The sequence below is a fragment of the Aythya ferina genome (assembly GCF_964211825.1).
Source record: "Aythya ferina genome assembly, chromosome: 21".
Taxonomy (NCBI): domain Eukaryota; kingdom Metazoa; phylum Chordata; class Aves; order Anseriformes; family Anatidae; genus Aythya; species Aythya ferina.
The window spans coordinates 3,156,997-3,174,930 of NC_140319.1; the positions used below are offsets into that span (position 1 = coordinate 3,156,997).

Here is a 17,934-nt window from a genome sequence, read left to right on the forward strand (position 1 = left end):
GTCAACCCCAGCTCCCCATTTAATTTATTTAATCAAATATTTAAAAATATTTTTAAATAAATTTATTAAATTTATTCTAATTAATTTGTTTTCCTAAGGAAATACGGCTGAAAGAAGATGCTCTGAGCAAAATGATGCTCACAGGTACAGCACTTACAGCATGCTTCCCCTCTTCACTCCTCAACTCCACCATAATGTCATAATTCTGTTGCTGCAGACACACATAGCCAACCCATGACTGACTTCGCAGTGAGATTAACAGGTTCATAACACAGTATATGTACCAGAAGTGGTTATCAGGCCCAAACACTTCAACTATTCCACCAACACTACGGGCCAGTTACAGAAACTACAATGTGAAGCAAGTCACAATAAACAACCTGTTTGGTTCTTAAAAGCATTAAAGGTCCATTTGGACAGACAGGAGGTCAAGATTATGTCTATTCATCAAGTCTGAATAGAACAGTGATACTTGCATATAAAATCCTCTCCAGAGTGCCTATGCACAAACAATGGGAGATGAGACTGCAGTGGATAAATTCTCTTTTAATTAGGCAGTAACAGTAAGAAATAAAATTGTTTTGAATGCCATGGTTTAGCCTGTGGAATGAAACAACCCACTCTAAAAATTAGAATTCTGTTTAGGAGAGAGGTAGGAACTATGAAGATACAAGTATAAAAATAGTCTTTTTTTAATTAACAAATACAAGCACATTTCATACTTCCCTGTAAAACTTAGATTTCCCTTCTGTCACACTCCTCCATAATTTGAAAACACAGTAAATTAAATACCATAACTGGATCCTCTTTTTTAAACATTTTTAAAACTTCTTCAAAAAGCTGCTGCTGCTTCTTCCATGTGGTCCCAATACTGGGAGCTGATGAGCAAGCTATTAAAATACTCTGTTCAACAGAAGAGGTTCAAAATATTATATAAAACTCTTTTTTTCTACATCCTAATTTTGCACTAGTTTCAGTGTTTCCAGTTTCACAGTCTTTTCTGAAAATGACCCTCAAGTAAAAGTTTAATATACAGTTGTAAAAAGTTTCTTCATAGAATCACAGTAGAATTAAAGACCTTTTTGTCAGTTTCCACGTCTAGAAATAATATTAATAAATCTCAATTTTTTTGTAAGTTTAAAATATGTATTTTTAAAAGTCTGATTTTTTTTCTGTAGCTGTAGAATAAATGCTATTCTACTAATTTTCTGTAAGACGTGGATGGATCTTCAGCATTGAGCAAAACATGGAGGACAACAGGATTTTCTGGTTCTGAGGTCTGAGTCAATTCCACTTTTTACAGATTAAGTTATGCAATCATCAAGAGAGCGTCATTTTCATGAGATCAGTGGAGGTGAGCTGCCTGGCCCGCATACTCATCTGGATCTTCTCTAATATCCACTGGAATGTAGAGAATAATATTTTGGGTTCATGGTTAGCCTCGAAAACCTCAAAAAAGGGAACCATATTAAATCAGCCAGGACACAAACATGACAAATTTTAGAGCTGTCAATTACAAAAAATTGTTTTCTACTTGAAGAAAATAACTATTTAATCTACATTTTCCTTTCTAAAATAAAATGAACTATGTACAGCTAATGAAATAATGCTATTATTTAGACGTAATAGTTATAATCTAGGAAAAAAAAAAAAAAAAAAAAAAAAAAAGCTCCTGTAAAAGATTCCACTCCTTGATAAGGAGTAAGGTTGATTTGAAAAGTTTGGTCCAATAAGGAGAGAAAGCAAACTACAATAATAAATATGCAGGAGGCTGGAGAAAAGCAAATCCTTGAAAATATGGGATGGGAAATTGAACACAGTTTTAAAACTAAAATCACATGGATAATTCACTGGCATTGTATGACTGATAATTTTAATCCAGTCACTCAGAAGTGGTGTTCAGTCATGTTCTCGACATGTGGCAAACCTGATCCCAAATTATCATCACAAGAAGTTTCAGAAGAAAAGTAAATGGCATATAGTTAGAAAAACATTTATTTTCAAAGCTAGCAAAGGTTTCTTCAGGGTATCACAGAAGGAAGGCCGTTCAGTGTAAAAGATAAAGCATTAAAAGTCGTAACTTTTTCAAAGCTGCAATGGTGATCCTTCAACTCTCAAAGCTGCCAAAGAAGAGATTAAAAACTTCAAAAAATAAATGTCTATACTCAGATGAGATTTCAAGTCTCTGTAGGAATGCTACATTTAACATGTTTATTTTAGAAGATAAGGAGTTATCTGATGAATTTATCAGTCAATCAGTGTATGATCTGTTATCTCCTTTAAACAGTTTTCATCCCCACATCTTGAACACCCAGAGGAAACTTCTTTTCTTCAGGAAGTAAGTCCTGAGGTAAATTGTCTTTGGCTTCCACTGAGATGTGAATTTCTGTTTCTTTTTTCATGGAGTTTTCTTCTTTTGAAAGGGGAATTTCTTCCCCGGTTGGAGAATAATAACGAATGTTTCCATAATCCATGCTAGTTGGACTAGCCTGTTCTGGGAACTGGGAACTGCAATCTGGATTACATACTTTAACAATACAAGTCACATTCACCTGCGTTCCTCCGTTACCAGAGTGTTCTGTTGAAGAGCAAAAAATCAGATTAAGCATGAAAGAATGCAGCGCAGAACAGGACAGTTGGATTTTTTTTTTTGTCTGGTTCTTTGACTTAAAAGTTAAAGTAGATACTAAATACCTTCTTGCTTCACTTAATTTAGGTAAACTGGCTCTACAACCTTTTAGTTTTTTGATGGTACCATAAAATCTAAGTATTATCCCAGTGATAAAGAAGCTGTAAAAATTAATACAGAGCTCTGGATCCCAGCCAAACCCCTATCCATTTGTTTCCATTTTGAATGCTTTAGACAATGTTCATTTCTTACTGCTCCCTTTGTCCATTTGTCCCACTTACAGATACCATCACTCTGATCCCCTAATCTGCAAATAACTTTTTCCTCCATTGAGCATGGTCTCTACTATACCAGGCCAACAACTTAAAACAATCACTTTCTCTTTTCAAAGCTTACTAAATACTCTCTCTGCTGAAGCCAAATGCTCTCTCTGCTGAAGCCATGTTCAGCATAATGTTTTATCCTCTCATATAAACTTCTAAAAAGACTCATAACTGACAATCAAATTTCAAGAGGTTCTGGAACATTCCAATATAGATTCTTTGAGAGACTCTTACCTGAACTTGCAGAGTTGTGTCTGTCTCCACAACTGTGAAGCTTACAACCTTCTGCAGCTGAATATTGCTGTGGCAATCTTTCTGTTTCTTTCTTTTCATTGTTCTTGTTATCTGTTACACTGACTCTTGCAGACCCAGCTGGATTATTCAGGGAGCTACTACTTGACCCAGGAGTTTCCAAGAGATGCTGCTCCTCCTGTTGACAGCTGCTGGAGCTTTGCGATCCTGTATTTCTTATCTTTTTGTCACACTGCTTCTCTGAAGGGGAAAAAGGCTGAAACAGTTGCAGAAAACTGCAAAACATTAATTATCTTTTTAACGAACACTAGCAAAGAACTGGTCAGTACTTGGGCAGCTAAAGAAACCACCAATAATCCCCATTTGTGTAGAGGTGACTGTAAGTAAGACTCCTACTAGCTCATTAGGCATTCAACAAAATGAGCGTCATCGATTATAAAAAGTACATCTTACACTCTAAGCTTGGGGTTCAAACCACCCCTTTCTCACTCCAGTTGTCTTTCTGCTGTGTGTTTTTTTTTATACATGTAATTAGATAAAATTCCATGATTCTATGTTAAAGTGGAGAAGATGGAAAGAAATGAGTGACACTCACCGCATCTGCTTCTCTTGTTGGTGGCAAGTATGCAAGGGCTGCAAATGAGAAAAGATGGTTCATTAGGATCAAAATTTGTTTCAGTTGCAAAAGCTGCACTTCCAGCTAGCCTGAGTTTCTCTTTCAGCTAGTCTGTTCCTGGAGTGAACTCCAAATGCATGTTCAGTACATGTGATTTTAAATGTTGAAAGTTATACTGTGTTAAGTTTGTAAGCTACCTTGAATTTTGCCAGTGAGCAAAGAGAACCCTCTGCATAAATTAATATTTTTTCTAGTATAGGGTAATTGACAAAAGGTATAGGTAACAATAAACTATGGTTGTGACTGTTTAATGATAACTATAATATTTGATAATGCACAATATTTAAGTGAAGCACAAAACACTTAACAAGCTCCATCAGGAGCATAACTGTTTCCACAGTTGTCCAACTCCCCTGACACGTTGCATGTTTAGAAAGCTGTCTAAAATCTAAGGAACAAGAGAGATTTCAAGGGGATATTTGCCTTTGTGTAACCCTGTATTAAGCTGAAATTCACCTTGTGATTTAATAAAGACATTTTTACTCTAAATACACGTGGAATTCCTGGTGTATTTTTTAATTCTGATTTTCTGTGCCTGCAAAGCTTATGTGATCAAGCTGCTTTGCATGAGGTTTCTGGTAGTCTCTCTCCTTTTGACTTTTGAATCATTTGGCCAAATTTCACCCCCCAATGTAACAGAGGAATGGTGTCAAAAGTTCCTCAGAGTTTCATGATGCTATAAGGCTGCCAGCGAGTCAAGCAGGAATCTGTAAAGCATTGCCTTCTCCCCTTAAAAAAAAATATAAATGAACTTATATATTATTAGATGTCAATGAATCTACATATTGGTGATCCTTCATCCATAAGCAGCAACAAGAAAAGCTTCAGAGCCAGCTAGCACCTTCTAAGACATCAGTCAAATACTAGGCTCAAATTGGTAGAAAATGAGGTGACAATACTTACAAGAACTGTTCGATTTTGCTTCATGAATCTTACCTTTTTTTTTTGAGATTAAACAGTATCCCAAAACAGTGATTAACAGGACCAATAACAATGGCCCTGTTACTGATCCTGAAAATAAAAGAGTAATAACAATTAAAAAAATGAAAACAACAACAACAAAAAACAGGTAAGTAATTTAGCAGGTCAGTCTGTCAAGGGATAAGATTAGAAAGAATCAGTTTTGTAGTTTCTTTCCATGGTTATAACAACTAAATTTATAAGTACCAGATATGTCTGAAATTCTTATTTGAGGCCTCCATTGTTGAATACCAAAGTCTCATTTTCAGACTCCACCAAAATAAAATTGAACTTTCCTGTTCCGAAAACTGAGGACAGACTTTTGGCCTCAGTCACAAAAGGTATCTCACCAGCCTAAGAGCAGTTCATAAAATACAAGGCCAGGCAGTCCTGAATACTCCTAAATATACATGCCTTCTGGATTGTCTATGAACAGGAGAGAATATGTCCACACTTGTGAATGCTATAAGGATTCTCTTTCTTGGAAAAGGCTGCCAGAAGTCTCCAAAGACCTCTTTCCAGGAGGTTTATGAAGTCAAGCTTGCCTCAGCCCAGAACCTAAGACAACGTGGAATGCAGTGAGCAGGGCAGATGTACAGGTAAATATTATGCAACACAGGACAAGCAGTGTCATTGAATTAACTCAGCTGTTCTGAGGTTCTGTTTAAGTACAGGTAATTGGTTTTGGAAAGAAGCTGTCAACTACAGATAATCTTGCTTCCTAGCCAAACAGAAGTGACTTTAAATGAGTTAATAGCTCACCGATGATGTGAGACATGTCAGGTACAGAGTTTAGCATGACAGGTCGAGTTATTATGTCAGGTTTGGTGGAAGTTGAACTTTGGATTGGGAGCATGTTTTCAGCAGTGTGAGGCAGAACTGTGGCATCTGCTCTTCCTGAGTCATGGCAAACAGTGTCATTCATGCTGTTTCCTGGAACAGCCACTGATTTACAACTGCAAGAAACAAAAAGAGAAGTTAGAAAATAAAACAACCCTGTATACAGATAAAGACTGCTATTTGACAGAAACTCTGGCTTACACTGTGTGTGGTGTACAGTTGGTATTATAAGATTCCTCATCTGAAAAAGTGCCAGGAGGACAAGGTTTACATTCTGTATCTGTGCTATCCGTTCCTTTAAAGAAAGAGAACTCCAGTTAGTCATATAGTGAAAAACAAAAATGAATAATCAAATTGTGGTACAGATCCTGAAAGTGATACAGGGGCGGTATACAAAATACAGTCTGACTGTTGTGGGAGAGATTAATTTGAAACATTCCACCCACACACAAATCAGAAGATTAATTAACCGTTACTTTGGTACCCTTGATAGTCAAGGTTAAAACCTACCAAAATGTTAAAATGTGGCACTACAGACAAAGTGGAGATTTTTTCACTGGTCCCTAAGAGGCTGATCACCTATTGAATTCTGTTGGAGCTCTGTATCTTTTTAAGTGATTCTTAATTTCTTAATGATATTCAGTGTTCCACCTCATTGGATATTATTTATCATCTGAATTTATCATCTACTAGAGATTCACTCTGCTGGGCAGCATAGAATCTTCATTACTTACTGTAAGCAAAATTCAACCGGATGCCCTGCTTCAAGGATTTAAACAGGAAACATGTGGTCCTGAATCTGACATGTATGGAAGAAATCACACAGCAGAGCAAAACAAAAGCACATTAAGTTGGATTGGGGAGTTTTATGGTATATGGCAATAAAAGATTGCAGAATTCTCTTCCTTTGGATATGCCTCTTGAGAATATTGTTGGTGTCTTTACTGTCTATGTGCTATGATAATTCTTGCACTAAAAAGAATGCAAAACTATAGCGAATTAAAAGACAATAAGCAATGTATTTTACCAAATGTAACTTAACAAGTTGGAAGCAGATTCAAAAGTATCAACGAACTATTTAAGCAATAAATAACCATCTTCATACACTAGATCTATTTTGTGTGTCGATTCTGAGAGTTGAGAATTAAATTACCTTGTTTGAAAACTCTGTAACCTTTTCCACATTTTTTATGCACTCTACATATCTGGCAGTTCTGGTATATTTTTGAAATACAGTACTCATTGCGTGGGCAAATACAGATTCTGTCCTGTGAATTAGTGCACGTTTGATTCTGTACAAATCCTGTTTTTAAAACAAGAATAAAACAAGATAATATTAGAAACACTTAAAATCAAAGTCTGCAATATGTCAAGTGAATATGAGATGATGTTTGCATACCACAGACTAAAGACAATTTTGCAGTTTCAGGCTAGTATAACTTCATAACGCAAATACATTATGTGCCTCAACATCTACATTTTCAGAAGAGTTTTGTCTGTCTCTATAGGAGATTCGAAATTTGCATTTGTGGAATTCACACTTGAAACTCTACTTGCAGCTGCAGGTACAGTATATAGTACCATAACCGTAAATATGCACATTTGTGTTACCTGTGCTCATCTCTACTTATGACATTTGTATATATTTTATTAATGTAGCACCTTACCTTCCAAGAATATAAGACTGGCATCACATTTTTAGGGATTATAAAGAAAGAGGGAAGGGGTCCTTACAAGTCTATACCCTGTTTTTTGTTTTTTTTCAAAATTTTACAAATAGCAAATGCATAAGAATGGAATTATACAAGTCCTAAACAAACATTATTTAAGAGTTTTCCTAGGAGAAAAGTCAAATTTAAACCAAGCCATCTCTTTGAGCAGGCAGTCAAAGACAAATGTCTTTTTCATAATTCAAGCCTACCTTTCCTGCAGGGTGGTGAGCAAGCAAAGCACTGAGGAGACCGATTCCAGATGGCTGTATACGTGTTAGGTATACAAGGACTGCACTTTGTGTCCACACTGTGACTGCAGCTCTCTGTCTTATACTGACCTATAGAAAACAAACAAACAGTGAAAGCATCTCATTGGAAAAGATCACTAAGGGCTGAGTAAGGTAAGTCTCTTTCTCAGCCATAGAAACATTTTCCCTTCATCATCACTATCAGGTTGGTAATGCATACCAAGAAAGTACTGCTTTAAAGGGGGACTGCATGTATACACAGGGAAGTTCTGACTTCTTTTATATTATTCATGCCTGATCAGTGGATTCCAGCCATCTTCAAAACAAGACGGCCTCAGTCCTCAACAAAACACTTCAGCATGTATTTAGATGCAGCTAACACAGTACATAAAACTAGGATTTTTACCCTCACATAAGCTATGTTTTGTAGTGAAACACACAGGATCGTGTTTCATGCTGAAAGTCAGGCACCTGCTAAAATGGTGTACTTCCTTTCAGTTAGCTGTAAGGAAGTTGTGGGGAGCTGGGGGTCAGCCTCTTCTTGTAGATAACTAGTGATAAGTCTAGAGGGAATGGCCTAAAGTTGGGCCAGGGAAGGATGAGGTTGGAAATTAGGAGACATTTCTTCACAGAAAGAATGGTCAGGCATTGGAATAGGTTGCCCAGAGAGGTGGTGGCATCACCATCCCTTGGGGGTGTTCAAGGAAAGGTTGTATGTGGTGCTTCGGGACATGGTTTAGTGGGCGACATTGGTGGTAGGGAGATGGTTGGACCACATGATCTTGGAGGGCTTTTCCAACATTGATTATTCTAATTTGGGTGTTGCCTTTACTGTTGTTAACAGCAGCAAATGAAGAAGTCAAAATAAAGTGTCACAGCAAGCAGAGCTGAATTAGAATTTTAGCACTAGTCAATACTGAGAGGACATGAGCTATAGCTCTTTAGAAATGTTCACTCTTCTTCCTTCACATTTTCAGTCAGTCCTAATATCATCAGCCAGTCTTAACATATCAAAGCAATTAATTTCTGAAGCTACTGGCACTCCAAACAGTATCAAAAGCTGGTAAAGGTAGTTTCTCCAGGAACACTGTGAGGTGAACAGTCAGGTTTTAGTGCTTTTTTCCGTAACTACCTGCTACTCCTCTTTCCACCAATGCTTCTCACCAAAACCAGAGTTTAGTGCAGTGGTGGCACTAAGTAAACATGAGCTCCAACATATCCTCTCTGGAGAAAGAAAAACACTTCAGTTGCCATTTCCTCCTTTCATGAAAGCAGGAAGAAGATAAAAGTCAATGCCTCATATCCTGTACAGAAGTATCCTGGAAGATATGCTTGGAAGGGGACATAATTAAGAAAAATCTCTGGAACTGCTTGGAGAATGTTTTCCAAAAGAAGTAGCCCTGGAGGCGAGCCATGGAAATTATTTCCCAAGACAGCTTTGCATGTATTTACTTGAAGCTAAAAATCCACCTCCCACATCCTGCTAATGATTTAAGCTCCAATCTTTGATAAATTACGGTAAAAAATAATTTTAATTACAAATTGTCGTATTTCCTCTACTATGTTTTTAACAAATGAAACTTGACAGATCTATCTAGACACTTACAGTTAATTCAAACAACTGTGTCTAGTTCAGCAAATACTAATTTCCTGCATAAACTTCCGGATCTCTTTGACAGGAACTCAGCACTTATGGAGACAAATTCTGTTTGCTCAGCATGTTGTGAGACAAAGACATTTTTTCTTCTGTGTCTAATGTAATTCTATAATGCCAATTTGTTGCAAAAATTCTACTATTAGAATATGCAAATGGCATTACGATGCCCTAAAAAAAAATTAAAAAAAATTCTCTCCACTCTCCCTCTTTTCTGCAATCAACTTTTGCTAACAGAAGGTAAATTTTAAATAATTATCATAATAATTAAAGTATTTATATTATATATAATGTAATATTAATAATTATCACTGGAGTGACATAACCTCAAAGCAGACAGTTTCTGTGGTCTTGTACATGGTCTCTGATAGTGGTCTGCAGTGTCTGATTTACAGTAAAAGACAACAATACTCCCTTAATGAGCAATTAGCGATTAACCTGCCCAGCAGCAAGCCCCTTATGTAAGTCATACGTCAAAGTACAGAAATTAAGCTATACCTTGTAAAATGGCAGTTTTACAATATATCTGTGGGCTTGGGTCTGCAATGATGTTTCGTATTTGTAATTTCATTAGTTAGCTGTCGCTCTTCTTTCTTTTTTTAAAACCAACTGTTCATTTAAAAATGCTTTTATCAAAACACCACGTAAAGCTGTGCTTTCAAGAGCTCAGCAGCCTACATGGTCCTCCTGATAAGCCCCAGCCAAGTTAAACTTGTAACACAACTCCAGTTCTGATGAACAATATGTCTCTTCTTCAGATATGTTTACAGACAGAGTACTTTATTGTCTTCCAGCTAAGAGCCCATAGTAAAAGTAAAAAATCAATGCTCTTCAATAACCAACATGTACTATACTCATCTGAAAATTGTCTGAATTTGGTTGTGTAAAGTAACAGTTTAAATTATAAGCTACCTGGAGGGCACTGGCTGCAACATTTGTTAAGTCTTTCTTCATAGAATTCAGTTCTGGGGTCTCTGCATTGTGCAAACTGTGGCGTATAAGGCAATGAATAATCCTAGGAAAAATTGGAGAAAAACCATGAGTCACAAATCCATCCTGACCCTATAGCAGAGAGTCAAAAGAGACAAACACTTAAAGATCAGTGCACTTATAACCCCTTCCTTTCTGATCAGGTAGGCCTGATGAACTAGAAAGCAGCAGAGACCAAAAAACAGAAGAGCATGCAGCTTGTGACCTACCTGAGACCATTTAGCAGTTCATCTGTTTTTCAAAGATCTGCTTTCAATCCGTCACAATGAACAAAGTAATTTCTCCAGGTTTTATGTTCAAAACAATGCAATGGAACTATGGGATTAGCAGCATACTTGGTCACTATTGAATCCCCTAAAACAAAGGGCTACGTACCTGTTCTTCACTGGCATGACTTAAGCAACCTCTGAGAAAACACCAGAGTGAAACCTAAATTCTTACCTTTAGGTTTCCAGGGAGAACCACTGTCTGCAAAGTGGCTATGTGAATAGTCATAGGTCTATTTCCTATACACATTTAGAGCCAACTAAAAGATTGACTTTACCTCTTGTTATATTCCCCAGGCCTCCCAACCTGGTGGAGAAGGGAGCTGTGGGTCTAGCACTACTGCAATGCTTGAAGGAATCTTTCTGTTTTCATCAGTGGGTGTAAAGGACACTTGATGCTAAACTGAATCTTCTATTGTGCTCAATGTTGATTGTGCACAATATTGATTGTGTTGATTGTGTTGAGGGCACAATGTTGATTGTGCCCTCACTTACACCCATGCAATATCCAGGCAAAATAATCCGTCCCTTCAGTGAAAGAACCTGTACCCCTTAAAGCTGTTTGACCAAAGGAAAGAGGAAAAATAAAAAATAAAAATAAAGCTTTTATAATTCCAAACACTTTGCAATTCCCTTTTTAAACGAGAAAGGCCTTGATGTTTTGAAAACGTCTCTGAAAAAAAAGCACGTCTTCTTCTGAAAAGGAGCAACTGGCTACAAGTCTTTAAAAAAGAGTAATAAAAAACCTCTCTCATGGCAGTTTAAATGCATACGTAGCAGTCATAAAATACACTGTACCTAATTTTCAGCTCATATAGATCTGTATCAATGACTTCAATGAACAAGTGTCAAAATATTTGAGGAAGTGCCATCTCTTTTCAAAAGGAAATACATACTCACTGAATAAAAGAAAAAATCTAACGTTAGTATAAGCGTAGGAGTTTCCTGCCAGATCAGAAAGAAGGTGTTCAAAGAGCCTGTGACACTGCTCAATTGTCTGTAGTCTGAGGAGATTGTTCCATGTATAATCTACACACATTTAGAGAAGTACTTAAAAAAAATATTAAAAAGAGAAATCAAAACAGGAACCAGCCATTTGGAAGCCAGTAATGAAAATATCCTTCCTCCTTACTGAGAAAACATGTTGATTACCTATTATATCTTCACATTACTGACAAAGTGGACTAACAATTCCCAGTTTCAACAACTGCTTTAAGGGAATCCACATTTTCTTATGCAGTTTGTGGAAATATTTTGCCTCTTATCTATCTGTATATCAGGAACAGGGCTTGATACGTCTATTCAATAGTCACTGTCAGAAGGAGCCTTTCCTGGGAATGTGAAGGCAGAGACAGGCCTTCTTAAGATTGAATACCCATTCCAGGAAAAAGGAAACCAAACTATTGAAGTAGACATTTCACCACTCCTATTTAAACCACCGTGAACACTGGTAGCACTGACCAGAAACCAGGACAATTCTGATCTATTCTGTTGAGTCAGTTGAGTTGAAGACTCAAAACCAGAAAGACGGGATGGGTTTCGCCAGTACTTGCCCCATTTGCTCACAGATTAACAAGAAACTGACCAGTTGTGAAGTGATGAAGAAACTAGAAAAGACCTTTTCAGCAAGCTAGAAACCATGATGGGGTGGGGAAGAATGACACCAAACATTTATTTTTTTAAAAATCTCCTTAAACAGCAGAGCAGCTGAAGTTAGAAACACCTGCTGAGCGCAAGCTGCATCCTTCAAATACTGTTGTTTGCCTTCTGATGAGAAGAAAGACTGTTTTGCAGGAACCAGGCTGCAGCCACATACATCTCCAAAAAATACTTTGGCCTCCAGTTTTGCGTTTCAGTTAAGAAAGCTTATTTAAAGGGGGTTTGCATAAAGATTGAAGACTTTGAAGCAGAAACAGGAGGCTGGCTTCAACATTATCAGTTTCATCGTGATCAATGAGATTAATAATCATGAGTCAAAAAAAGAAAAATGAGTCTCTTCAATACCTTCTAGGTTCAGCGATAACTGTTAATGCTGAACTTGGTAACAGGCAACAAGTAGTAGAGGAACCACATTTGTAAGTGTAAGCTGACACTAAACTCTAACAAAGGAGAAGAAAACGGTTCTGCTCTCATCAATACTATTTTTAATTTTAGATCTTTTCTTGTTTATTAAGAGACAAAAGATCAAAGTGTTTATTAAGAGAAGTCAAAGTGCTGTAGTTGTGTTTTTGCCATCACTATGATCACCTTCATCAACACAAGCACTTGAGAGTCATTTTAAATAGTAAAACTCCAGTGAAAACACACAGACAGGGAAAAAAAAAAAAAAAAAAGGAAAGAAATACAAAAACCACATCACAAATTATCCTGCTGCTGCTGAGGCTTCCTGGCAAAAAAAAAAAAAGAGAAAAAAAAAAAAGTGTTCTTATCTCATCCTCTGCATTGTCTGTTATAAACACTGCCTTGTGAGTTAATGACACAGGAAAACCTACTGGTTGATGGGTTCACATCTGTTTCTCTTAAGTTGTACTTGAAAGGATATCTCTGACCGATAAAATCTCCCTGAAAGCTTATCTGATGAGTTGTGCCTCTCAACGACATACAACTGACAATTTCTTGTCAAGTAGCCTTAAAGAACATTATGGGAAACCAAAAAAGACTCACCTAAATCAAATTTATATACATGCATGAGCTCAACTTGGCTTGTTCTGGAGCAAATCCAGTAATTTCAGTAGTTAATTCCCATGTAAGCTCATTTAACCAAACCTGTCAAAGTCAGTAGACAAATCCCCTACTCTGTCAGTGCAAGTGTAGGCCTCTTTCCAGGTGTAAATTTCTCCTAGCTTTCTTGGCTACCAGAAGACCCCACCTTTTCTAGGCATCTCCCCAGTTTCAGGCTGTGAGTTGGGCTGTGCAATATTTGCTGCTCAAAATGAAATTCTCTGGCATCCATACCCATTAGCTACTTCGGTCTGAAAGACCGATGAGTAAAGGGACCTGATTCTATCCCACAATCTTTACAGCTTATTACTGTTTGTATCTCTCATACCCATATTTTGTCTTCCGCTTTAACTGTGATTCTGTTCTGCAAGGAGATAAGCATGAAGGAAGTTAAGCTGGTGCTGCATCTTTTACATCATAGCCTTAGCATTTCTCAGAATTGGCAGCAGTGTCTAATAGCAACAGACTTAAGATATTTACACAGACAAAATGAACAATTTGGAAGGGGTTCATTAAATGATTAAAATAATTTCATTTGACCAGTGCAAGTAGAAGGCAAAATGCTTCATCTACCCAGCAGCAGAGGTACAGACGTTATTAAACATGTCTATTTCTATGCAAATCAATCAAATTAGGCAACATATCTTAGCACTTGGTTCTTGTGCTGGAATATCTGCATAAGAAGGATGAGTAATCCCTAATCACTCAAAGCAGAAATGAGTAAACTCTGTGCTTGCCCTTAACTACACTGCTCACTCAGGAGATTTTTTGCAATCTCTGTTTTAAGCAATAAGTTACCAACAGAAGTTACGTGCAGTAAGTCGATTACTCAAGATCCTCTCTCCAAGGGTCCCTGCACTTTTTGTCTCATTTTCCCATCTGTGCTACTGACATCCAGTAGATAAGTGACCTAATTTGTCACTGGAGGGGAGTGGATTAAAAGCAGCCTCCACACCAACTGAGAGGCTAGAATAGATTCTTCTCATTATGTATGTACGGTTGTTTCCAAGATTCCCTATTTCCTACCTACCAAGAGATAAAACTAGCAGAGTACATAACTGTCGTGTGGCTTTCAGGCCTGCAGCTGTATCTGTGCTGTGTGGAGCTGTTCAAGCGAAGGGAAAGGGCCTGAGGCCAGCACCCTCCCACAAAGGCAAGTCCAAGTGTCAACTTCTCCCAGCATGTGCCAATGTAATGCATTCCCTATATGCTTAATACTAATTAGAATAAAATAATTTGTTTTACTTCCTGCCTTATAGTTTGTCCCTGAGTTCTTGGACTTCATCTATAATTAACTTAAGTAATTTCAATGCTGGAAATAAAACAAGCTAATTGCATATTATATATATATATATATATATATATATTCATATACTTTTCAGTTTCACTCAAAGAAGTAATTTAAAACAAAGAGATTTAATCACATATTTTAATCCTGTCACATTTCTTTTATTGGTCTCCTTTTCATACAGTTGCCTTCAAACTCAAGCTGTCAAACAAAGGAGTCTGAACAGGAACCGTATCTGGTGTATAACAGTCTTTACGCAAATGAAACCACAATGAAGTCACCAAAGACTCTGACATAAAAATCTGTTGTTATGGAAAGGTCTCAGGGTACAGAGATATCATTTGCTAAGCCACCAAATCTCTGAAGACAGGAAAAAACAAAATTATATTTAAAATATTTGAACTGGTCGTTTAGAGAATGAATTCAGCTGAAGATTAGAGTTGTCTTAGATAACAGCATTTCTCACCAAAATCAGTGGGAGTTGTATCAGGGCATCAGGCTAGACCAACAATACTGAAAGCATAACCTAATCTTAGAGCGGTATTTAAAAGAAGTTTTAAGATTAAGGTCCATTATATGAACTGCTCTCCCATACTACATCCAGCTTTATTTGTGTAAACCAGGAGTCCTTGCAGAGCCACAAGCAGATTGATGACCACAACCTTCCCCACCTCCTGAGAAAATAGTATCTTTTGGTTACTGTTAGGGATTTTCCACTTCACTGCCACTCACCACCATAATATGAGAACATCTTCCCAAAACGAGGTGGCAGTAGACAGTATAGGATATGGAAGTTATTCACAACACACAGAAATTATAGATGCAGGGCAGTTTGCAGGAAGACACAGTATCTCATGTGTTATATCCACACATCAATATCCATATATTTCCAGAATACCAGCTCTTATGTTTCAAAACTTCAAGCATATGCACCCAAAAGCTGTTCTGTTTTCCCAAATATTGCCCTAATAAAAGATATCAGCCACTAAATCAAGATCTGATACTTAAAGGTACTGTCAGAGCTAATGAGCCTTAAAATCTATACTTCTCCTGCAGAAAGCAAAGTTACACAGGCAAACAACGGGGAAGGCAAGTGGAATAACACGTTGCAAGCCTGAGAATTTTCTTGGAATGGCATTGCTTGTATCACACATGCCTTTTGCAGTGGCCTGTTAAGACTTGCAGTTACTATGAACTTTGATGCAATGACCACACATGAGGATATGTACAACAGAAAGGTGCAGGTCACCCATGGCCTCCTTAGCTTTGACCATAAAAAAGAATGGCATCTGAGCAGTCTGCCTTCAGCCCTTTATTTCAGGGGTTTTCCATAAGATCTTCTGTTACATTTATCCTTTTGCAACTCAGTGCACCTTCCACACACCAGCAGCATTCCTTTACAACCAGCCAGCAGCATCCAGAGGATGGCTTCCTCTGCACACATCAGCAGCTCCACCGCTCTGCAAAGGACAGTCATTTAGGGTTGAGGCTATTGAGAAAGTTTCAATTAAAAATATCTGATGACTGAGGTCTTCAAAATAGCAAAAAACACGTTCAGTTCCTGTGCGTAGCATGGAGAATTAGGCTAGAATATTTAAAATTAGTTAGGCTGAGGAAAATTAAGAAAGTGTGTGTCACTCAAGAGCTATTGCTTTACCAGTTTGTCTCCCTCAAAGCTAAACCAAGTTTTCTTTAACTGAGCACTTTTAAAAATTGATGTAACAGGCTTTTTTGTTGTGGTGGTGTGGCAGAGATGATGTGTTTGAAGCTACTAGGTTTGGTTTTCTAATTCATATATGGAGTTTGGTTTGTCAGGAGTCCAAGGACAATGCAAAAAGTGATGCTGAAACTTTCCTCCATGCTTTTTACCATTATAAGATAATGTTTAGGGTGTCAGAAAAATTAATTCCTTTTTAATACAAACCCTTTGTTGAGGCTGACAGCAAGAAGCACGACAAAACTTCATGCTTACATTTTGGTGATACTATCTGCCACAATCCTGAGGCTCTCCCTTCTTTATCTGCTTTAACCCATCCAGTCTAAAGTGTTTCACATGAATCATGTTCAAAATACTACCACTTACAACCAGGGGCTGAATTCAAAATGAAACGCAGATGAAAAAAAAAAGACGTACTATCAAACCCAATACAGCACCCAGTCCTCCTGAAAAGACAGCTCTGTAATTCCAGGTTCAATATACATTCTGACACCCTAACATAGTTTCACTAAACATTTGTCTTAGGAAGGCTCAGTTAATATGATTAAATAAACATGTAAATAACACACACATCCCATGAAAAAGCAATGAAATGGACATCTCAGAATTATTTCCACATTTATCTTCACAGTCCAATAAACCTTAAAATCAGATAGAAAAACACTACCCATTACACCAGCACAGCATACACCCAAAGTCAAATAGATCCCATGAAACTTTTTGCTTTAAACAGTAACAGGATACTTTGAAGAACAGAATTCAGTAATTCAGCAAGATATAGAACAGTCACAGCTGCATCGCATCGGGTCTCAGCTGTAAATTAAAGGGCTTTTCTATGTAAATAAGGAATGTTTTTAAGGGATGCAGTAGAGCACAACAAGCTCTTCCTGTTTAAATAACGGTGTTAAATACAGACATACACTCCACACTTGCCAGGACCCTCGCAATCTTTGCAAATCCTCAAACAAGCCTGAAAAAACAACACACTTCCAATGAAAACCCAGGAAAAAAACAGTTAGCCATCCCTTTGGGAACCCAGAAAAAAAACATCGACCTCGCCAAAGGGAGCAGGACGAGCTGGAAGGAAGTCCAAAAGCCCTGAGGCTCCCGAAGAACTGAGCAGCAGAGGGAGGCAGCTAGCTCACGGCACCGAGCTTGACAGCGAAAAGACGCCCGCTGGCGCCTTACCCTGCCCGCAGGATTGCGGGGGGACCCCGACCGGGCACCGGGGGCCCCCCACAAGCCCTCTGCAGCCCCCCCCGGAGCCCCCTGCACTCACCCGGCCGCCCACGGCTCGCAGGAGGGCGGCGAGCAGCAGCCAGCGCGGCCCCATCGCACCGACAGAGGCCAGCGGCGAGGCGGAGCTGGAGGCTCCCGGGGCACCCGCCCCCGGCTTCAGCATCGCACAGGGCTGCAGGGGTAAAGAGCCCCGGTCCCCGCCCTCGGAGCTGGAAGCTGTATCCTAGGGGAGGTCCTCAGCAAGCGCTGTGGGCTTATTTCTGCTCTGATTTAGGTTTAGTTATTTATTAGCCCCCAAAATAGGAACTTACGTTTCGCAGCGTTCGTTCATGCTGCACCGCACCGCGTTCGCTACTGTCTTCTGCACGCTGCCAGGATGGTATTAAGAGGACTTAAATTCAGACCTGCTCCGCTCCTGA

The 17,934-nt window shown here is 38.2% G+C and overlaps 1 protein-coding gene across 2 annotated transcripts; it reads right to left on the reverse strand.

Moving 5' to 3' along the window:
- Positions 1–1,977: 1,977 nt before the first annotated feature.
- TNFRSF1B (TNF receptor superfamily member 1B) lies at positions 1,978–17,700 on the reverse strand. 2 transcript variants are annotated; one of them, XM_084494795.1, is made up of 10 exons: positions 17,556–17,700; positions 10,207–10,309; positions 7,602–7,730; positions 6,834–6,983; positions 5,882–5,975; positions 5,603–5,796; positions 4,817–4,891; positions 3,800–3,837; positions 3,187–3,460; positions 1,978–2,578 (listed from the first exon to the last, which is right to left on the reverse strand). In XM_084494795.1, exons 1-10 carry the CDS (start codon positions 17,676–17,678, stop codon positions 2,280–2,282), a joined length of 1,479 nt encoding a protein of 492 aa, XP_084350921.1. In that variant the 5' UTR covers positions 17,679–17,700; the 3' UTR covers positions 1,978–2,279. The 2 variants fall into 2 exon arrangements, with proteins under 2 accessions (XP_084350921.1, XP_084350922.1); XM_084494796.1 differs by having other exon boundaries at positions 3,187–3,444; positions 3,800–3,839; positions 4,818–4,891; positions 17,556–17,667.
- Positions 17,701–17,934: the final 234 nt, after the last annotated feature.

Coding starts and splice junctions, on each gene's coding strand:
- TNFRSF1B (XM_084494795.1), bottom strand. CDS start 17,678: ATGCTGAAGCCGGGGGCGGGTGCCCCGGGAGCCTCCAGCTCCGCCTCG. Junction 5,797..5,881: donor AACTGTACACCACACACAGT/GTAAGCCAGAGT, acceptor TGTTTCTTGCAG/TTGTAAATCAGTGGCTGTTC. Junction 2,579..3,186: donor ACACAACTCTGCAAGTTCAG/GTAAGAGTCTCT, acceptor GCTCTTCAACAG/AACACTCTGGTAACGGAGGA.